The sequence below is a fragment of the Natrix helvetica genome (genome assembly GCF_964273705.1).
Source record: "Natrix helvetica genome assembly, chromosome: 9".
Taxonomy (NCBI): domain Eukaryota; kingdom Metazoa; phylum Chordata; class Lepidosauria; order Squamata; family Natricidae; genus Natrix; species Natrix helvetica.
In genome coordinates, this window is record NC_138560.1 from 5,507,210 (window position 1) to 5,530,591 (window position 23,382).

The 23,382-nt window shown below is 43.8% G+C and overlaps 2 protein-coding genes across 3 annotated transcripts in view; both read right to left on the bottom strand.

Moving 5' to 3' along the window:
- The window catches only part of LOC309396818 (phospholipase A2 inhibitor and Ly6/PLAUR domain-containing protein-like), a 49,296-nt gene that overhangs the window by 11,860 nt on the left and 14,054 nt on the right, over positions 1-23,382 (bottom strand). The window lies entirely within an intron of this gene.
- LOC309396829 (phospholipase A2 inhibitor gamma subunit B-like) lies at positions 13,883-18,451 on the bottom strand. The gene is made up of 4 exons (XM_081962297.1): positions 18,378-18,451; positions 17,221-17,373; positions 15,444-15,587; positions 13,883-14,198 (listed from the first exon to the last, which is right to left on the bottom strand). The coding sequence occupies exons 1-4, from the start codon at positions 18,442-18,444 to the stop codon at positions 14,008-14,010; spliced, it is 555 nt and encodes a 184-aa protein (XP_081818423.1). The 5' UTR covers positions 18,445-18,451; the 3' UTR covers positions 13,883-14,007.

The following is a 23,382-nucleotide window of genomic DNA, read 5'->3' on the forward strand; positions in this document are numbered from 1 at the left end:
CCATGGGGACAGCTTGGAAAACAGCAAGGAACCAGCCCATGATCCCTCTGCCAGCAAAAACGGAGCTCGGGAGGATTGTGCATGGCCCTGCCAAGGTCCAATTTTGCTGGCAGAGGGTTGCAGGAAGCCGTCACAACCAAAAACAGAGCTCGGGAGTCCATTTTCACTGGCAGTGCTCGGGCTACCACAGGCACCCTCCAACATGAGTAACGTCGAGCTGGCCATGCCCCCCCCCAACCCCAATGTCAAACTCAACCCTGATGCGGCCCTCAATGAAATCGAGTTTGAACCTCCTGCTGCCAGTTTGGACTAGTTTGCTTGAACCAGTTGTTCTGATTCTACATGGTTCAGAGAACCAGCAAATCGGCTGGTCCCGCCTATTTTTCGGGCCATTTTCAACCATTTTTCTGGTGAAAAATAGCCTCAAAGACGCCTCAAAAACGGCCTGAAAATGCCCCCAAACCAGGTCATTGTTCAGGCTTTTTTCAAGCTGTTTTTCAGGCCATTTTCAGGCTGCAAAATTGGCCCGGAAAATGGCCCAAAAATGGCCTGAAAATGGCCCCAAAAAGCTGGCTGCGAGAGAGAGAGAAGCTGAATGAGCTGGACCCAGACTGACACTCACATATACTCTCTCTCCCTTTCCGTCCCTTTCCCTCCCCCCCTCTCTTTCACACACACTCACACATAGACACACGTTGGATCTTTCTCCCCCAACGCCCGGAGACCCCTGGATTCCCTTCCCAACCCTGCCTTTCCCATATAGGTACCACCCACACCAGCGACATAGGGTTGGCCATGCCCACTCAGTCACATGACTCCCACCCAGCCACGCCCACCCAGTCAGTCATTAGGGCAGAGAACTGGTTGTTAAAAAATTTGCATCCCACCACTGCTGCAAAGTCACCAGTCACATGGGCCAATCATCCTACAGCCCAGTTGCTGGGCATCTTCAATCTTCTCTGCTCAAAAACCTGCAGAAGGACCTCGAGGTCATTGCACTGATGCTGGAGGGCGTTTTCTAACTATATTGTTCTGCTTTTAGCTGCAAGTTCTTTCTGAGGAGTTTCATGCTAGTTGATCCCTCCAACGCAAAACACACAGGGTGCTGAAAGGGATAAGAACTTACTCGTTCACACGGAGAATCTGCTGCCGGTTGTTAGAATGGACATTTTAATCTCAGGTTACTTACTAGGAAGAGGTCCAGAATTACAGCCGTCACTCTCACAACACGCTACTCTTATCTGCTTGTGTTTGCCGGCTAGTGATGTGATGCCATAATAAGCATTGTAACATTGCTCAGCTTTTACACAGCCTTTGGAAGTAAAGGACAACGTAGGAGTGGCTGCAAAATTCAATCAGAAAAAACAAAAACCCCATTATGGCAGGTAACAGAGAAATGAAAAAAATCAAGCCTTCCAATTTAGAGGCTTAAATTCAGATGCTTCAGATGATCAGTTCTAATTATTGGAGAGGGTTAAAGCTGAGGATAGGGGCGGGGGAGGGGATACATCTCATGCTTCTCCCTCTGGGATATCCTGAGATGAAATGGAAATCATGGAGAGGTGCCATAAAGAGCTGCGGTGGCACAGTGGTGAGAGTGCAGTACTGCAGGCTGCTTCTGCTGACTGCCAGATGCCTGCAATTTGGCAGATCAAGTCTCACCAGGCTCAAGATTGACCCAGCCTTCCATCCTTCGGAGGTGGGTAATAAAATGAGGACCCAGATTGTTGGGGGAAGAGGCTGACTCTGTAAACCACTTAGAGAGGGCTGTGAATATAAGTCTAAGGGCTATTGATTTTTCCCTTTCCTTTTCCTTTTCATTTCCCCCTTTCCCCCTTTCCCCCTTTCCCCCTTTCCCCCTTTCCCCCTTTCCCCCTTTCCCCCTTCCTTTTCCCTTTCCTTTCTTTTCCTTTCCTGTTAGAGTGCAGCATTGCAGGCTAACTTTGCCCACTGCCCGGAGTTCAATCCTGATGGGCTGAAGATCAACTCAGCCTTCCGTCCTTGAGGTCAGTAAAATGAGGACCCAGAGGGTGAGAGGCTGACTTTATAAACTGCTTAGAGAGGTGTGTAAAGCACTGTGAAGAGGTATATAGGTCTACCTGCTATTGCTCTTGCTATCCGAGAGCATTTCAACACCTTTGACTTCACCCAGGAGAAAGGGAATATTTCCAATTTTTAAGCTGAATGAGGCTCAGTATGATAAGATTGACAGAAGCCATTCTGTTCCTGGATTAATGGCAACTAGACATAGGAAACAGCACAGGTATGGTGAAATGTCTGTTGTGACTCCCACCAACACCTATAAGTTACCCCTTGATGCTTTGGGGACCAAGGGCAGAACATGGCAAACATCATTAAGACTGAAAGTGCATTTCACTCACTCATAGTGCTGCGAATGGAAAGTGTACGACAATGTCCTTCATTCGGTTTACATTCCACCATCTTCATGTCCTCGTTCCTGCATTCTGTCCTGCTGGCAAAGCAGGTCTGGCATTTTAAAGATGCTGCTGCAAATAGAAGAAGAAAAAAAGGAAGGAAGGAAGGAAGGAAGGAAGGAAGGAAGGAAGGAAGGAAGGAAATTTCTAATCAATCATGCTGTAGTTCTAGCAATGTTCAAGATCTGTAATGAGATAATTACCATATTTTTCGGAGTGTAAGACGCACCAAGGTTTTGAAGAGGCAAATAAAAAAAAAAGGTTTTGCACTGTGCAAACCTGCAAAAATGGCCCGTTTTTCATGGAAATGGGCCCATTTTAAAAAAACAAAGGCATGAATAGCCTTTAGGGGGCTTGCAGAGTGTTCCTGGGGGCTGGGGGGAGGGGGTCAAAATTGAGCAAAAAACCCAGCCTTTTTTTCTGCCCTCCCCAGCCCCCAGGAGTTCTCTGAAAGCCTCCTACAGGCTCTGCATGGCCATTTTGGAGAAGGGGGAGGGGTTTCGGCAGGTAACAAAAATTGTATTCAGTGTATAAAGTGCACCAGATTTTCAGCCGCTATTTTGAGGGGAAAAGGTGTGTCATATACTCTGAAAAATACGGTAACAGGTAGTCCTCAACTTATGGTGATCATTCGAAATAGAGAGATTCCTTGAGAGAACCCACAATTGAAATTCTTCTCCTTACTTTGGAGAAATACCTAGCCACAATTTAGTCCAAATGCTTCCAGATTTCTCTTACCTCACATATTTCCCACTGGCGTTACTTACCTGTTGAGATGACCGAAGACAGGAGGCATAAGACAAAAATTCTAGCAGACATTATGATGACAATGTGAATCCACTGTGTTTAGGGAAGGCAGCGTGAGACATTTATAGTTGCTGGCGTTTGCCTACTGTGGAGGATGAGTTGGAAGAATTCTGCTGTGGAGGTGGAAAGGGAGTTGGAGATGACAATCAAATCCCACACAGAGGAGTAGAGCAAGATCAATTTACACAAGAAGTCGGGGAAAGGGAAAATTTGTACAGAATCCATCAAGATGAGTAAGGCAGTTTGTCGTATTGGCAATTTTGTGGGGCCCATGTTTAGCAGAAGGTTTGCGTGTCAGTAATGTCCATTTAATATTTGGGAACCAGATTTGTATCAGATTTTTCAACGATCCTTATGGTTCCATAATGGCTACAAGAACATCAAGGCCAAACAGTATAAATAGCAAAGAAACAATCTGCATTGTTTTATAATATCTATGCTATAGAGCAGCGATGGCGAACCTTTTTTGGCTCGCGTACCACAAGTGGGGGGAGCGCAAGGGGATAGTGTGCGAGCATGCCACACCCATAATGCAATGCACGACCCCCCCAGTGTGCATGCGTGCACAATGCGCAGCCCCCCCACGTTTACATTCTTTTTTTCACCCTCCCCAGGCTCCAGAGGCTTTATAGGAGCCTGGGGAGGGCGAAAAGAGCCTCCCCTGCCCCCCCTGCCCCCCCTGCCCCCCGCCCCCTAGGAGGCCTCCGGAGGCTTAAGGGACCATCCGGAGGCTTCCATGAAGCCTTAGGAATGCTTAAAACGACCCCCCGAGCAAACCGGAAGATCCTCCGAGCAAACCGGAAATAGAGATTGGAATAACAGATGCTTGTGAGTCTTACCTGAGTCAGTAGGGGAAAGCTAGAAATTTGGGACTCTAGAAAGAGTGCAGAGAAGAGCAACAAAGATGATTAGGGGCCTGGAGGCTAAAACATAGGAAGGACAGTTGCAGGAACTGGCTATGTCTAGTCTTATGAAAAGGAGGAGTAGGGGTGACATGATAGCAGTCTTCCAATATCTCAGGACCTGCCACAAAGAAGAGAGAGTCAAACTATTCTCCAAAGCATCTGAGGGAAGAACAAGAAGCAATGGGTGGAAAACTAATCAAAGAGAGAAGCAACCTAGAACTGAGGAGAAATTTCCTAACAGTTAGAACAATTAATCAGTGGAACAACTTGCCTCCATAAGTTGTGAATATTCCAACACTGGAAGTTTTTAAAGAAGAGATTGGATAACCATTTGTCTGAAGCGGCATAGGGTTTCCTGCCTGAGCAGGGGGTTGGACTAGAAGACCTCCAAGGTACCTTCCAACTCTGTCATTCACCAGGAAGGTGTGATGAAAGAAGAATGTCCTCCAGATTCTTTTCTCTAGTCTCTTTATCTATTGGCTGAAAAACTGCTGACACTCCTAGTTGAACATGTCTACTCTGCTCACTATGCAACCACCTTGAGAAACCTCTGCAAACTTCAAAGGGTCCAGAATGCGGTACTCCTTGGCCTCCTACAGGCTCTGCATGGCCATTTTGGAGAAGGGGGTGGGGTTTCGGGAGGCAAAAAATGCTGTATTCAGTGTACAAGATACACCCAGATTTTCAGCCTCTTTTTTGAGGGAAAAAGGTTGTGTCATACTCTGAAAAATCCGGTAACAGGTAGTCCTCAACTTATGGTGATCATTCAAAATAGAGAGATACCTTGAGAGGACCCACAATTGAAGTTCGTCCTTACTTTGGACAAATCCTTAACCACAATTTAGTCCAAATGCTTCCAGATTTCTCTTACCTCACATATTTACCACTGGTGTTACTTACCTGTTGAGATGACTGAAGACAGGAGGCACAAGACAAAAATTCTAGCAGACATTATGACGAAAATGTGGATCAACTGTGTTTAGGGAAGGCAGTGTGAGACAATTATAGTTGCTGGCTCTTTGCCTACTGTGGAGGATGAGTTGGAAGAATTCTGCTGTGGAGGTTGAAAGGGAGTTAGATATGACAATCAAATCCCATACAGAGGAGTAGAGCAGCATCAATTAACACAAGAAGTCGGGGAAAGGGAAAACTTGTACAGAATCCATCAAGATGAGTAAGGCACGGTATCATGATTTCTTCATGACCATCCATTCTGTCTGGTAAGCAATAGCAATAACACATAGATGCATATACTGCTTCATAATGCTTTTACAGTCCTTTCTAAGTGGTTTACAGAGTCAACCTCTTGTCCCAATAATCTGGGTCTATGTGTGTTTGTGTGTATGTGTGTATGTGCCTGTTTGTCTGTCTCTCTCTGTGTGGATAGATAGATAGATAGATAGATAGATAGATAGATAGATAGATAGATAGATAGATAGATAGATAGATAGATAGATATAGTTATGTGCCTAATTGAATTAATTGCACTAAGGATATAATGAAATAATAGCACTTTTAAGATATAGCACTGTTGGTATAAGTAAGTATTGAGGCTTTCTCTCTCTATCTTTCTCTTTCCTTGTTTTTTCTTTCTTTTTTATTACCATTTGGTGTCATTGAATAATTTAGAGATATATAGAGACATATACAGACATGTTTATATTACTTACATTGCTATAGGATAACTGATTGTGGATAAAATAAACTAAGTTAAGGAATTACTTTAAAAATATATTATACTATCAGTAGTAATTAGTGTAACAATATATCTTATTAATAGCAAATTTAGGACTGTGATCAAAAAAGAAAAAAAAAGAATATTGATAGATAGAAAGAAGTTAAGTTGAAATAAAATAATAGTTAAGATAGTGGATGCCACTTTGGGACAACATTTACACCATATTAAAAGAAGGAGATAAAATTTTAAAAGAGATGACAAGTATCACAACAAGATCATTGAAAGCCAGAAAAAAGACAACTGTAAATCCAGCAATAATGGTATCGACTGCTTCTCCAGCATCCCAATGGTCAACAAAAGGAATGGCCACAATGGAAAAACAAAATACATCATTGAATACCCAAAATGTGCAGGCTACATTGCAAGCCATTCAAGAAACCATGATCAACCTTCAAGAGGCAATAACTTAAAACTGCAGTGAATTGAAAACGGAGATGAATGAAATGAAAACAGAGATAAGTGAAATGAAAAATGAAGTTAAAAATGATATATAGAAATGAGATGATAAAATGGGAATAATACAACAAACACTGGGAAAAAGTGAATAGTCAATAAGTGGTAGAAAAAAGACAGAACAAACGGAGAAGAAACTAGAGCTAGTTGAAAAAAAGATGAAAACATCAAATAAAGACTTAGAAGACTCCCTCATCCATCTGGAAATGGACCATGCAGCATTCTAGCTTTGATTCCAAAATGTAACAGAAACAAAAGAGGAAGATTTACAAATGATAATGACAGAAATAATAGCAGAGATGTTACAAAGAGACAAACATGAGATCATAAACGAGATGAATGAAGTTTTCAGGGTAAGCACTAATTATGCCAGAAGACACCGATTGCCTAGAGAAGTACACATTAAATTTGCGAGGACAAAAGTGAGAGATATAATTTATAGAATAATAAAGAGATGAACCAATGATATACAAAGGAAAAGAGATACAAACCCTGAAACAAATTCCGTGAAGAGTGAGGTAACAACGGAGAACCTATCGATTTTTAGCAACACAATTAGTTAAACGGGATATACTATTTAGGTGGTTGGTACCTGAAGGGATGCTGGCAACTTGGCAGGAGAAAAGGATTAAAGTTAATAATTTGGAGAAGGCACAGGGTTTATATGAGCAACTAGTAGGCCTGGAAGTGGAACAGAGCAGTAAGGAGGAGTTAGAATCTAGAAGCCAGATCACTGTCTTTGTATGTCATGTGTGCACAGTCAGCAGTAAAGGGTTTTTTTTTTTTGAATGGCTGTGTGGAGACTTTCTCATCTGTCTACAGGGAAGATCAGAGAAAGTACCTGAGGTACACTCCCTCCTTCAAGACCCTGGACAATATGTGATCACATGCAGGGGAAGAACAGATTGAACAGGTCTCAGGTGGGATATCCTGGGATGAAATGGAAATCATGGAGAGGTGCCATAAAGAGCTGCGGTGGCACAGTGGTGAGAGTGCAGTACTGCAGGCTGCTTCTGCTGACTGCCAGATGCCTGCAATTTGGCAGATCAAGTCTCACCAGGCTCAAGATTGACCCAGCCTTCCATCCTTCGGAGGTGGGTAATAAAATGAGGACCCAGATTGTTGGGGGAAGAGGCTGACTCTGTAAACCACTTAGAGAGGGCTGTGAATATAAGTCTAAGGGCTATTGATTTTTCCCTTTCCTTTTCCTTTTCATTTCCCCCTTTCCCCCTTTCCCCCTTTCCCCCTTTCCCCCTTTCCCCCTTTCCCCCTTTCCCCCTTTCCCCCTTTCCCCCTTTCCCCCTTCCTTTTCCCTTTCCTTTCTTTTCCTTTCCTGTTAGAGTGCAGCATTGCAGGCTAACTTTGCCCACTGCCCGGAGTTCAATCCTGATGGGCTGAAGATCAACTCAGCCTTCCGTCCTTGAGGTCAGTAAAATGAGGACCCAGAGGGTGAGAGGCTGACTTTATAAACTGCTTAGAGAGGTGTGTAAAGCACTGTGAAGAGGTATATAGGTCTACCTGCTATTGCTCTTGCTATCCGAGAGCATTTCAACACCTTTGACTTCACCCAGGAGAAAGGGAATATTTCCAATTTTTAAGCTGAATGAGGCTCAGTATGATAAGATTGACAGAAGCCATTCTGTTCCTGGATTAATGGCAACTAGACATAGGAAACAGCACAGGTATGGTGAAATGTCTGTTGTGACTCCCACCAACACCTATAAGTTACCCCTTGATGCTTTGGGGACCAAGGGCAGAACATGGCAAACATCATTAAGACTGAAAGTGCATTTCACTCACTCATAGTGCTGCGAATGGAAAGTGTACGACAATGTCCTTCATTCGGTTTACATTCCACCATCTTCATGTCCTCGTTCCTGCATTCTGTCCTGCTGGCAAAGCAGGTCTGGCATTTTAAAGATGCTGCTGCAAATAGAAGAAGAAAAAAAGGAAGGAAGGAAGGAAGGAAGGAAGGAAGGAAGGAAGGAAGGAAGGAAGGAAGGAAGGAAGGAAGGAAGGAAGGAAATTTCTAATCAATCATGCTGTAGTTCTAGCAATGTTCAAGATCTGTAATGAGATAATTACCATATTTTTCGGAGTGTAAGACGCACCAAGGTTTTGAAGAGGCAAATAAAAAAAAAAGGTTTTGCACTGTGCAAACCTGCAAAAATGGCCCGTTTTTCATGGAAATGGGCCCATTTTAAAAAAACAAAGGCATGAATAGCCTTTAGGGGGCTTGCAGAGTGTTCCTGGGGGCTGGGGGGAGGGGGTCAAAATTGAGCAAAAAACCCAGCCTTTTTTTCTGCCCTCCCCAGCCCCCAGGAGTTCTCTGAAAGCCTCCTACAGGCTCTGCATGGCCATTTTGGAGAAGGGGGAGGGGTTTCGGCAGGTAACAAAAATTGTATTCAGTGTATAAAGTGCACCAGATTTTCAGCCGCTATTTTGAGGGGAAAAGGTGTGTCATATACTCTGAAAAATACGGTAACAGGTAGTCCTCAACTTATGGTGATCATTCGAAATAGAGAGATTCCTTGAGAGAACCCACAATTGAAATTCTTCTCCTTACTTTGGAGAAATACCTAGCCACAATTTAGTCCAAATGCTTCCAGATTTCTCTTACCTCACATATTTCCCACTGGCGTTACTTACCTGTTGAGATGACCGAAGACAGGAGGCATAAGACAAAAATTCTAGCAGACATTATGATGACAATGTGAATCCACTGTGTTTAGGGAAGGCAGCGTGAGACATTTATAGTTGCTGGCGTTTGCCTACTGTGGAGGATGAGTTGGAAGAATTCTGCTGTGGAGGTGGAAAGGGAGTTGGAGATGACAATCAAATCCCACACAGAGGAGTAGAGCAAGATCAATTTACACAAGTCGGGGAAAGGGAAAATTTGTACAGAATCCATCAAGATGAGTAAGGCAGTTTGTCGTATTGGCAATTTTGTGGGGCCCATGTTTAGCAGAAGGTTTGCGTGTCAGTAATGTCCATTTAATATTTGGGAACCAGATTTGTATCAGATTTTTCAACGATCCTTATGGTTCCATAATGGCTACAAGAACATCAAGGCCAAACAGTATAAATAGCAAAGAAACAATCTGCATTGTTTTATAATATCTATGCTATAGAGCAGCGATGGCGAACCTTTTTTGGCTCGCGTACCACAAGTGGGGGGGAGCGCAAGGGGATAGTGTGCGAGCATGCCACACCCATAATGCAATGCACGACCCCCCCAGTGTGCATGCGTGCACAATGCGCAGCCCCCCCACGTTTACATTCTTTTTTTCACCCTCCCCAGGCTCCAGAGGCTTTATAGGAGCCTGGGGAGGGCGAAAAGAGCCTCCCCTGCCCCCCCTGCCCCCCCTGCCCCCCGCCCCCTAGGAGGCCTCCGGAGGCTTAAGGGACCATCCGGAGGCTTCCATGAAGCCTTAGGAATGCTTAAAACGACCCCCCGAGCAAACCGGAAGATCCTCCGAGCAAACCGGAAATAGAGATTGGAATAACAGATGCTTGTGAGTCTTACCTGAGTCAGTAGGGGAAAGCTAGAAATTTGGGACTCTAGAAAGAGTGCAGAGAAGAGCAACAAAGATGATTAGGGGCCTGGAGGCTAAAACATAGGAAGGACAGTTGCAGGAACTGGCTATGTCTAGTCTTATGAAAAGGAGGAGTAGGGGTGACATGATAGCAGTCTTCCAATATCTCAGGACCTGCCACAAAGAAGAGAGAGTCAAACTATTCTCCAAAGCATCTGAGGGAAGAACAAGAAGCAATGGGTGGAAAACTAATCAAAGAGAGAAGCAACCTAGAACTGAGGAGAAATTTCCTAACAGTTAGAACAATTAATCAGTGGAACAACTTGCCTCCATAAGTTGTGAATATTCCAACACTGGAAGTTTTTAAAGAAGAGATTGGATAACCATTTGTCTGAAGTGGCATAGGGTTTCCTGCCTGAGCAGGGGGTTGGACTAGAAGACCTCCAAGGTACCTTCCAACTCTGTCATTCACCAGGAAGGTGTGATGAAAGAAGAATGTCCTCCAGATTCTTTTCTCTAGTCTCTTTATCTATTGGCTGAAAAACTGCTGACACTCCTAGTTGAACATGTCTACTCTGCCCATCGAGGCCAGTTTACCACTCTCAGAGATAGGAGACACACATGATACACTCAAAGAACCAGACATTCCTAGAAACGGTTGATTGTAAATCACCCTGACTTCAATGTCGTCGCTTTCCATTTGTATTGCACCGGATTGCAGCACAAAACTTGCAAGAATTCACATAAATTAAGCTCTGCAACTTTTTGGACCATAACAAAATCCAGAATGATGAGTTGTGTGTGGGAGGGAAAGGACGATGGATAGATGTGAGAAAGAGTAGCTGGTTGAATGAGGAAAGAATTGAACCTGGTCCCTCTAAGGCTCTTGTGCCTTCAGCCTTAGGGTAAAACTGCTTTGCAAACAGCAGAAAGACACGTTTGGAAAAGAGCATAATTCTCTTCGGAATTATGGGAATCTGTAACGCAGGCAACATGATTGTCCTTGGTCTGGAGGGCTGCTGAAATGGACCCATGGTTTTCATCCAAGTAGCCTGTTGGTATGCTTGTGCTTGCAGTCTATGTGATGGCAACTTTGAACTACATGCACTTTTCAGTAAGTCATTGGAGACTTTTTCAGTAAGCAGACTTTGGATATGTTGGACTTGGCCTGGGCTTTGCAGCCTTCTGAGCTAAATGATATTTTGACTGTCCTTGGCTGCTTATGGCGCATGGGAGCTGCGTGTAAGTTGCAGACCTGTGATGGTGAACCTATGGCACCCGTGCCAGAGGTAGCACGTAGAACCCTCTCTGTGGGCATGTGCACTGTTGTCAGCTGCTCTTCTGGTTTAAGGTGCACCCATGCACGCCGGCCAGCTAATCTTTGCTGGCTGTGGAAAACAGTCTGGAAACGGCTCGAAGAATGCCCCAAAAACAGGGCTTGGGGTGGGGGTGGGGGGCTGTTTTCACAAAAATTTGCCTGCACAAAATTCTCTCTCACAGCGAACTGGTAGTGAACTGTTTAGGAACCCACTACTGGTGCAGATATGTCAGTTGCACAATCCTGGAAGCCATCTTAACTTTTTGAGCCTGTCCTGAATTTACCCAATGCTCTCATTTGTGTTATGAGGGAAAAAGGAGTCCAAGCAAGGGAGGGCACATATCAAAATTTGCACAATGGCTTCTTGTGCTAACTCAGGCTGCTCAGTTTGTTCTCTCTCTGCTAGACAAAAAATTCCAGGAAGAACTTTCTAATCGCTTGTGTACGGGATCTACTTGAAGCACTCTGGATCAGCAGTTCAGTGGGTCCTGTCTGATTTTATAAACTTTTCCGCCACGAGTGTTCAGAAAATGATTGTGGTTGTTAAAGGGAATCACACAGCCACTCAGCGAATCCAGTATTCATTATCGATTTCCTGTGGCAGCTGGCCAGGAAGGTCTCAGTTCGTGATAACATGAGCTAAGATCCTGCAACCATTGTAAATACATGCCAGTTGCCAAACAACCAAATATTGATCACATGATCATGGGGATACTGAAAGGTCATAAGATGAATAAATTAGTAATCTATAAACTTACAATAGAATAACAGAGTAGGAAGGGACTTTGGAGGTCTTTTAATTCCTCATTTCCCACCATCTCATTCTGCTCTAAATAGATGCATACAAGTAGTACCTACTTTGCAGAAAATGCAGCACCCAAGTCAGCATATTAGAAATATGTCTGGTACGTTTTGCAATTATGTTAGTTTAAAACTTTGGTTCAGTGAGGCCTGCAAGCTCACTCCTAGGCCTATTATGGTACCTTCCAATTTTCACAGCCCTCTTTTTGACTCGTGCAGTATACAGCAATAGAAAAAAACAAGAAAGTCCAGTTGCCTCCTGAAAAAGAGGCCTTTGGGACAAAGGCCAAAAAGACCTTAGGGACAACCATGTCCTGGATGACTGGGAATTTCTACAGACTCTCAGACAAGTTGTTGTACCTTTGATTTACCAAAGAACTGAGAAAGGCTGGCAAACCCTTGTCTCTAGTAGTAGTTTACCAGTGGCTAAAGACCCAGCCTGAAAGGTGAAGGGAAGTGTTGGACATGGAATCAAATTGTGCACCTAATTCTGATTTCTTCAGTCTTGGTCATTGGGGAAGGTTTCTGCCCTGGGAAGAGCCCATTTTAGTTTTCCAGAAGAGACAGGATGGTAAAGTGTGAGTAGAGGAAGTCCGGGTGGTTTTACTGGATTTGAACATTGTTACTAAACGTTTCTGGTATTAAATGTAATGGAGGATCAATTTGAGTATTTTGATACCTTGCACCTTAGTCCCACTCACATTTTGCACTGCAGCTCTCAGCGAGCCACTCAGGAAATTCTACCCTCCTCTTTAGTGGCTAAAGAATTGGAATTGGTCCAGGGCCAACTCTTTACCCAGCTATGAGAAACAGAAGCTGTATTTACTCACAACATGGCTATTCCATTTGCTTTGTTTGCACAACTGCAATATTGGCTAATCAAGTGGAATCGTGCAATATGGTAGGCCACCTAGCCCTATTGGCCACCTAGCCCAATCACACATATGAGAACCCTGATTTAAGTTTGTAACAGACCTGATTAAGCCTGTTGTGTGAATGCAGTCATGATTGGACACTTCAAAGGAGAAGAGATAGAGGAAAAAGGAAGCCCATTTACTATTGCCCCTAAGTCTCATTTCGCCCCACCTCACCCTTCTTTTTTGTGGCTGTAAGAAAATAAGCTTTAAAAGGTATTGCCACTGCTGTTCAGGCAATTTTTACTCACTTCTGCCCTACTTTCAATATTTATTTAGTTCAATTATTTTATGCTGCTTTTAGAAACACCATGAAGATGTTTACCATTAAAAACCCAGCAATAAATGAATAATTTACAATAGTGGTCTCTTGTGACATTTCCTCTTCTTCTGACTTGGGGTTGGTTATGGATGGAACTCTCGTGACCATTCCAAGAATATTCCCAGCGATGTTCATCCTTACTCTTTTAACTTGCTTTAATTGCTTTGCTAGTTCTTGCATTACACAAATTGCTACCTCCAACAGATTTTTAATTTAATGCTGGTAGAGCATCCAGAGCCATTAAGAGAATGGAAGCTGTATAGATGATCTCAATAAGCATATCAGCTTATCCAAGGTAAGTACTGTATTTTTCAGAGTATAAAATGCACCGGAATATAAGATGCACCAAGGTTTAGAAGAGGCAAATTAAAAAAAAAGTTTTTGCACTCCCCAAAATGGCCCGTTTTTGTGAAAACGAGCCCATTAAAAAAAAATTTTTTTAACTTCTTTAAAATCTTGATGCGTTTTATACTCCGGTGCATTTTATAATCTGAAAAATATGGTAATAATGATGAGGTAAAAAGCGATTAAAATAAATAACTCCTGCCACTTGTTCAACCACTTGAATAACTACACAAGACTCAATTATTTGCATGTTTAGTTTATTTTGATACTAGCTTAATGGCGGTTGAAAGTTAAGAAAGAACCTCACAGTGAGCTGGAAAATCCAAGCGTAGTAATTAAACCCCATCATCCATCAACAACTCAAATCACCAACTCTAATCTCGAACCTGAGTGTCTTTGATCCCGAATTCTTACGGCTCTTTGGATTAAACCCTTAATTCCACCCCCACCCCGATGTTTTTGAAAAGGCATTCCATCCTTCCATTCCCTGAGGATTCTGGCATTCCAATTTTTCAATATTGAAACGAAGTAATCCATTCCCTTCTTCCGTTTCTCCTTTTGGGTAAGTACAAATATTCTGGGTTGCACATCCTTTGGCATTGACTGTTACACGGTATGCTGCCACTGGGGAAGAAAAGGGGGAGAAAGGAAGCATTTAGGAAACCTTTCTTAGTTTTCTCTTCAGTTTTAATGGTGCAACACTGAGATACATTAATGAACGTAATGTATCTGTCCAGTCATCTAGAGAAGGTCTGTTGAACATTTCCCTTCCTTGTGAGGTAAATAAGGTGTCAGATTCCAATGCATCCATCACGAAGTGAACTCCGAGGCATTCAGTTTCCTCAAATAACAAATTTATTTAGCACCAACTGGTGGAAAGCCAGCACTAAAACTTCCCGGGCTTTCCACCCCACTATAAGTAAAAGTTTCTCAATTTCCCCAAACAATATGCCACATTGTGCAACCGGAATGGGAGCTGGTTGCTTGGTGACTTTTCTCCTCCTCGGGTCAGCCAGCCATTGGAATGTATCAGATTCATCGGTGAACTACATTGTTCTGGCTGAAGACTCCATTCACCTCAGCTCTCCTCCCCTTCAGCTCCAAACTGTGTCAAACTGAATTCATGTGAGAGTAACCCAGGATATAAACAATCCCACAGCCCGGTCAGTTTTAGGCTTGACACAGGGATGGGTTGCTACTGGTTTTACTACTGGTTTGCAACTCGTGCACAATTGCTTCACTCGTGCTTGCCAGATGTGCGCTGCGCGTGCACTATTCAATGGAAATTGAAGGACAATTTACAGTGAACTGAGCATGTGCAGTCACTAAAATCCAACATGGCTGCGACATCAGCGGCAGTGAGGGAAGCAGTTTGGGGTGTTTGTATCAGGCCTGGGTCGCTGCCGGTTCTGCGACCCAGGCCTGAATTCCACTACCGGTTCGGCTGAACTGGGCCGAACCAGCAGCAACCCACCTCTGGCTTGACGTAAGGAGTGGATGAGATGTTTGGTAGCCAATAGACTTGGACAGTTTCTCCCCCGAGGCATGTCCTACCTCCCCCCGCCCCATGTCATCTATCCCCAAATTACTAAAAATCTATTTTAAATCCAGCAGCATTTGGCCCCCCTTTGATTAACTAAGGTGAGGGGGGGATCTATCTCAAGTTTTTAATTGAAAGGTTTTCTTGTTGTTTTCATCCTTAAAAAAAAGAAGAACTGAACATTGCCAAAGACCGAAATATTCTCCCAAGGAATGAGTCCCATTTGGTTTTACTTTGCATTGTTTATGTTTTTTTCATTTCCTGTATGCTTAATTTTATTTGGTGTCTAAAATATTCCTCCCAAAACTGATAAAGAATGAGGTGCTCACTTGCAAGCATTTGGAATTCCATATTGAAACATTGGACCTCATCGTTGAGACACAAGACGGTTCCATTTCCTAAAGAGGAGCCATTTTGTTCATAAGCGCCCGGACAGGTGAGCCCATTGGGTTTAAGGTCGTCACGCCCTGGTACTGCAGAGAGAAAGTTTCGGAGTTAGCAAATAGTTTTAACAACCACAATCCTTTCTGAAGTAGTGATAGCCCAATCAAGTACCCTCTAAGCCAGGGATGTCAAACTCAAGGTGCAGGGACCAGATCTGGCCCATGGGGCGCTTAGATGTGGCCCATGGGGACAGCAGCCCATGATCCCTCTGACAGCAAAAATGGAGCTCGGGAGGATTGTGCATGGCCCTGCCAAGGTCCAATTTTGCTGGCAGAGGGTTGCAGGAAGCTGTCACAAGCAAAAATAGAGCTCGGGAGCCCGTTTTCATTGGCAGTGCTCAGGCTACCACAGGCGCCCTCCAACATGAGTAACATCGAGCTGGCCATGCCCCCCCCCTAACCCCAATGTCAAACTCAACCCTGATGCGGCCCTCAATGAACCTCCTGCTCTAAGCATTTTGACTGCACTTCTTGTCATTCGCAGTCAGGAAAAGTTTTCTTTTCCCCTTGTGTTCATACTGGAGCAGGGCGTTAAATTTAGAACCGCACCATTTCTTAACGAACTTCAAGGCATGAAGGTTCCAAGTAACACCCCCACCCCCTCAAAATAAGAACTCTGAGGCAGGCATATTCCTCGAAGAACATTTTATTGGGATATATCATATTGGTACACTCACTGGAAAACTGGCTCTGGGTCCCTGCTGGTTTTCCACCCAATTAAAAGTAAAACTTTGCCACTCCCCCAGTAAAGCAGTGGGGGGGGGGGCTGCTGCCAGTTTGGACTAGTTTGCTTGAACCAGTTGTTCTGATTCTACATGGTTCAGAGAACCAGCACATCGGCTGGTCTCACCTATTTTTCGGCCCGTTTTCAACCATTTTTCTGGTGAAAAATAGCCTCAAAAACGCCTCAAAAAACGGCCTGAAAATGCCCCCAAACCAGGTCATTGTTCAGGCTTTTTTAAAAGCTGTTTTCCAGGCCATCTTGAGGCTGCAAAATTGGCCTAGAAAATGGCCCAAAAATGGCCTGAAAATGGTCCCAAAAAGCTGGCTGTGAGAGCGAGAGAAGCTGGGTGAGCTGGACCCAGACTGACACTCACACATACTCTCTCTCCCTCTCCCTCCTCCCCCTCCCCCTCTGTCTCTCACACACACTCACACATACACACATGTTGAATCTTTCTCCCCCAACCCCCGGAGACCCCTGGATTCCCTTCCCAACTCTGCCTTTCCCATATAGGTACCACCCAGACCAGCGGCATAGGGTTGGCCATGCCCACTCAGTCACATGGCTCCCACCCAGCCACGCCCACCCAGTCAGTCATTAGGGCAGAGAACTGGTTGTTAAAAAATTTGCAGCCCACCACTGCTGCAAAGTCACCAGTCACATAGGCCAATCATTCTACAGCCCAGTTGCTGGGCATCTTCAATCTTCTCTGCTCAAAAACCTGCAGAAGGACCTCGAGGTCATTGCACTGATGCTGGAGGGCGTTTTCTAACTATATTGTTCTGCTTTTAGCTGCAAGTTCTTTCTGAGGAGTTTCATGCTAGTTGATCCCTCCAACGCAAAACACACAGGGTGCTGAAAGGGATAAGAACTTACTCGTTCACACGGAGAATCTGCTGCCGGTTGTTAGAATGGACATTTTAATCTCAGGTTACTTACTAGGAAGAGGTCCCGAATTACAGCCGTCACTCTCACAACACGCTACTCTCATCTGATTGTGTTTGTCGGCTAGCGATGTGATGCCATAATAAGCATTGTAACATTGGTCAGCTGTTGCACAGCCTTTGGAAGTAAAGGACAGCGTAGGAGTGGCTGCAAAATTGAATCAGAAAAAACAAAACCCCCATTATGGCAGGTAACAGAGAAATGAAAACATCAAGCCTTCCAATTTAGAGGCTTAAATTCAGATGTTTCAGATGATCAGTTCTAATTATTGGAGAGGGTTAAAGCTGAGGATAGGGGCGGGGGAGGGATACATCTCATGCTTCTCCCTCCGGGATATCCTGAGATGAAATGGAAATCATGGAGAGGTGCCATAAAGAGCTGCGGTGGCACAGTGGTGAGAGTGCAGTACTGCAGGCTGCTTCTGCTGACTGCCGGATGCCTGCAATTTGGCAGATCGAGTCTCACCAGGCTCAAGATTGACTCAGCCTTCCATCCTTCCGAGGTGGGTAATAAAATGCGGACCGAGATTGTTGGGGGCAAGAGGCTGACTCTGTAAACCGCTTAGAGAGGGCTGTGAATATAAGTCTAAGGGCTATTGATTTTTCCTTTTCCTTTTCCTTTTCCTTTCCCCCTTTCCCCCTTTCCCCCTTTCCTTTCCTTTTCCTTTTCCTTTCCTTTCCTTTCCTTTCCTTTCTTTTCCTTTCCTGCTAACTTTGCCCACTGCCAGGAGTTCAATCCTGATGGGCTGAAGATGAACTCAGCCTTCCGTCCTTGAGGTCAGTAAAATGAGGACCCAGAGGGTGAGAGGCTGACTTTATAAACTGCTTAGAGAGGTGTGTAAAGCACTGTGAAGAGGTATATAGGTCTACCTGCTCTTGCTCTTGCTATCGGAGAGCATTTCAACACCTTTGACTTCACCCAGGAGAAAGGGAATATTTCCAATTTTTAAGCTGAATGAGGCTCAGTATGATAAGATTGACAGAAGCCATTCTGTTCCTGCATTAATGGCAACTAGACGTAGGAAACAGCACAGGTATGGTGAAATGTCTGTTGTGACTCCCACCAACACCTATAAGTTACCCCTTGAGGTTTTGGGGACCAAGGGCTGAACATGGCAAACATCGTTAAGACTGAAAGTGCATTTCACTCACTGATAGTGCTGTGAAAGGAAAGTGTAAGACAATGTCCTTCATTCGCTTTGCATTCCACCATCTTCATGTCCTCGTTTCTGCATTCTGTCCTGCTGGAAATGCAGGTCTGGCATTTTAAAGATGCCGCTGCAAATAGAAGAAGAAAAAAAGGAAGGAAGGAAGGAAGGAAATTTCTAATCAGCCATGCTGTAGTTCTAGCAATGTTCAAGATCTGTAATGAGATAATTACCATATTTTTCGGAGTATAAGACGCATCGCAGTATAAGACACACCAAGGTTTTGAAGAGGCAAATTAAAAAAAAAGGTTTTGCACTCTGCAAACCTCCCAAAAATGGCCTGTTTTTCATGAAAATGGGCCCATTTTTAAAAAGCAAAGGCATGAATAGCCTTTAGGGGGCTTGCAGAGTGTTCCTGGGGGCTGGGGGGAGGGGGGCAAAATTGAGTAAAAAAACCCAGCCTGTTTTTCGCTCATTTCTGCCCTCCCCAGCCCCCAGGAGTTCTCTGAAAGCCTCTTACAGGCTCTGCATGGCCATTTTGGAGAAGGGGGAGGGGTTTCAGCAGGTAAAAAAAATTGTATTCAGTGTATAAGATGCACCAGATTTTCAGCCTCTATTTTGAGGGGAAAAGGTGTGTGTTATACTCCGAAAAATACGGTAACAGGTAGTCCTCAACTTATGGTGATCATTCGAAATAGAGAGATTCCTTGAGAGAACCCACAATTGAAATTCTTCCTTACTTTGGAGAAATACTTAGCCACAATTTAGTCCAAATGCTTCCAGATTTCTCTTACCTCACATATTTCCCACTGGCATTACTTACCTGTTGAGATGACCGAAGACAGGAGACACAAGACAAAAATTCTAGCAGACATTATGATGACAGTGTGAATCCACTGTGTTTAGGGAAGGCAGCGTGAGACATTTATAGTTGCTGGCGTTTGCCTACTGTGGAGGATGAGTTGGAAGAATTCTGCTGTGGAGGTGGAAAGGGAGTTGGAGATGACAATCAAATCCCACACAGAGGAGTAGAGCAAGATCAATTTACACAAGAAGTCGGGGAAAGGGAAAACTTGTACAGAATCCATCAAGATGAGTAAGGCAGTTTGTCGTATTGACAATTGTGTGGGGCCCATGTTTAGCAGAAGGTTTGCGTGTCAGTAATGTCCATCTATTAATGGGTCATTACTGGGGTAAGAAATGAGGATCAAAATCACCATTGGGTTGAGATCACTTTGGTAACATTTTAAGAGGACGTGTGATCAGGTAGTAGAAGCACCTGGCTCAATCGTGGTGACTGTGAGAGGGATGTTGGAGTCCTAGTGGACAATATGAGCCAACAGTGTGTTGCAGCTACCAAAAAAGCCAACACAATGCTACGCTTCATTAACAGACGGATAGAATTAAGACTACAGTACTGGTTTATAATGCCCTGGTAAGATCACGCTTTGAATATTGTATCCAGTTTTCGTCCCCACAATGTATAAAAGATGTTGAGATTCTAGAAAGAGTGCAGAGAAGAGCAACAAAGATGATTAGGGGGCTGGATGATAAAACATATGAAGAACGATTGTTGGAATTGGGTAGAAAAGAAGGACTGGGGGTGACATGATAGCAGTGTTCCAATATCTCAGGGCTTGCCACAAAGAAGACAGAGTCAAGCCATCTTCCACAGCACCTGAGGGCAGGACAAGAAGCAAGAGCCAGAGGTAACTGTTGCCAGACTGATGTCTGTAGTGCAGAACTGCTTCCACATAAGTATCTACACTTAATACATTCTTTTCCAACTCTAACTTTTTTTTTTAAAAAAAAAAAACCTCTTGCTTGTTGCAAAGAATCTTGGGTTGTGAATTTCCATCCTGGATGGAACTAAAGTCAAGTATGTGAAAAGAATGTCAAGTTGGATAGACATTAAAACGGTTAGTGGTGATCATGAAACTTTGCTAACTGGAAAATTTGCTTCCTCCAGTGGAAAATTATGAGGACTTTCAACCAAATGGGTTACAGTGCCCAGGCTGCTTTGCACTAGATGAGGATTCTTGTGAAGCCAATCAATCTGTAGCCTGCGTTGGCAAAGAGGATCAGTGTCTTACCATAACCAGTACCACAGTAGCAAAGTTTTGTGAGTAGACATTTCCTTCCTTCCTTTTTTCCTTCCTTCCTTCCTTCCTTCCTTCCTTCCTTCCTTCCTTCCTTCCTTCCTCCCTCCCTCCCTCCCTCCCTCCCTCTCTTCCCTTCTTCCTTCCCTTTTTTTGAAAGCACCTGAGGGAAGAACAAGAAGCAATGGGTGGATACTTATCAAGGAGATTAGCAACCTAGGACTAAGGAGAAATTTCCTGACAATTAGAACAATTAATCAATGGAACAACTTGCCTCCAGAAGTGCTCCAACACTGGTAGTTTCAAAGAAGAGATTGGATAACCATTTGTCTGAAGTGGCATAGGGTTTCCTGCCTGAGCAGGGGGTTGGACTAGAAGACCTCCAAGATCCCTTCCAACACTGTCATTCATCAGGAAGGTGTGATGAAAGAAGAATGTCCCCCAGATTCTTTTCTCTAGTCTCTTTATCTATTGGCTGAAAAACTGCTGACACTCCTAGTTGAACATGTCTACTCTGCCCATCGAGGCCAGTTTGCCATTCTTAGAGATAGGAGACACACATGATACACTCAACGAACCAGACATTCCTGAAAACTGTTGATTGTAAATCACCCTGAATTCAATGTCGTCACAACACTTGCAAGAATTCACATAAATTAAGCTCTGCAACTTTTTGGACCATTCCATAAGAAAGTCCAGAATGATGAGCTGTGTGTGGGAGGGAAAGGACGATATATAGATGTGAGAAAGAGTAGCTGGTTGAATGAGGAAAGAATTGAACCTGGTCCCTCTAGGCTTGGCGCCAGCTCTCTTGTGCCTTCAGCCTTAGGGTAAAACTACTTTGGAAACAGCAGAAAGACACGTTTGGAAAAGAGTACTTTCTCTTCGGAATTATGGGAATCTGTAACGCAGGCAACATGATTGTCCTTGGTCTGGAGGGCTGCTGAAATGGACCCATTGTTTTCATCCAACTAGCCCTTTGGTATGCTTGTGGTTGCAGTCTGTGTAATGGCAACTTTGAACTACATGCACTTTTCAGAATGAAGTTTCTACAAGGGGTAAGTCATTGGAGACATTTTCAGTAAGCAGACTTTGGATATGTTGGACTTGGCCTGGGCTTTGCAGCCTTCTGAGCTAAATGATATTTTGACTGTCCTTGGTTGCTTATGGCACAAGGGAGCTGCGTGTAAGTTGTAGATCTGTGATGGTGAACCTATGGCACCCGTGCCAGAGGTAGCACGTAGAACCCCCTTCTGTGGGCACGTGCTCTGTTGTCAGCTGCTCTTCTGGTTTAAGGTGCGCCCATGCACGCCGGCCAGCTGATCTTCGCTGGCTGTGGACAACAGCCTGAAAACGGCTCGAAGAATGCTCCAAAACAGGGCTTTGAGGGGGCTGTTTGCAAAAACTTTTGCCTGTACAAAATGCTCTCTCACAGCAAACTGGCAGTAAACCGTTTAGGAACCCACCACTGGTGCAGATATGTCAGTTGCACAATTCTGGAAGCCATCTTAACTTTTTGAGCCTGTCCTGAATTTACCCAATGCTCTCATTTGTGTTATGAGGGAAAAAGGAGTCCAAGCAAGGGAGGGCACATATCAAAATTTGCACAATGGCTTCTTGTGCTCCCCCAGGCTGCTCAGTTTGTTTTCTCTCTCTGCTAGACAAAAGGTTCCAGGAAGAACTTTCTAATCGCTTGCCTACGGGATCTACTTGAAGCACTCTGGATCAGCAGTTCAGTGGCTCCTGTCTGATTTTATAAACTTTTCCGCCATGAGTGTTCAGAAAATGATTGTGGTTGTTAAAGGGAATCACACAGCCACTCAGTGAATCCAGTATTCATTATCGATTTCCTGTGGCAGCTGGCCAGGAAGGTCTCAGTTTGTGTTGACATGAGCTAGGATGGTGCAACCATTGTAAATACATGCCAGTTGCCAAACAACCAAATTTTGATCACATGATTACGGGGATACTGAAAGGTCATAAGATGAATAAATTAGTAATCTATAAACTTAGAATAGAATAACAGAGTTGGAAGGGACTTTGGAGGTCTTCTAGTCCAACCCCCTGCTCAGGCAGGAAACACTACATCACATCAGACAAATGGTTATCCAACATCTTCTTTGAAACTTCCAGTGTTGGAGCACTTCTGGAGGCAAGTTTTTCCATTGATTAATTGTTCTAAAATTTCTCCTTAGTTATAGGTTGCTAATCTCCTTGATTGGTATCCACCCATTGCTTCTTTTTTTTTGTAATAAAATTTTATTGGTTTTTCAAGATTTATAGGGAAAAGGGTAAATGGACAGGTATACAAATTTTGGCAGTTGCAAAATGTGAGAGGCCCCCCTCCCTCCATACCCATAATATACATTGAAATATAATGCATTAGTATATAATTGATTACAATCAGCATATTAGTTCTATTATTAAATTCAGTCAAATTAAACATTACAATATAAAATCCAAATATAATTCCATTTTCACTTTCGGTCAATTTATAATAATATGATTTTCTTGTTTATTTTTGTGATCTGAGTCTTCTTGCTATTGCCCCATCTCCCTCCACTGGCAGAGCTCTGGCCCCTGCCGTGTCCTGCGTATCCGTTGTAGTGTCTGGTGGTTTCTCTAGGAGTGTTTTATTTTTTTCCATAAAGGCCTGCGCCTCTATGGGTGAATTAATTCTAATTCTTGTCTCCTCCCAGAATATCAGCATACCTTCAGGCATCAACCATCTAAACCACACCCCTTTCTGGTATAATTTATTCGCTAATTGCGAATAATTCTTCCTTTTTTCTCTAATCTTCTTAGGGATCTGCTTCAGAATGGTTATCTCCATATCATGGTATGTCAATGCTTGCCCCCTTTGTACACCCAGAATTTCATCTCTTGTGCTTTTTCTAAGGAATTTAATGT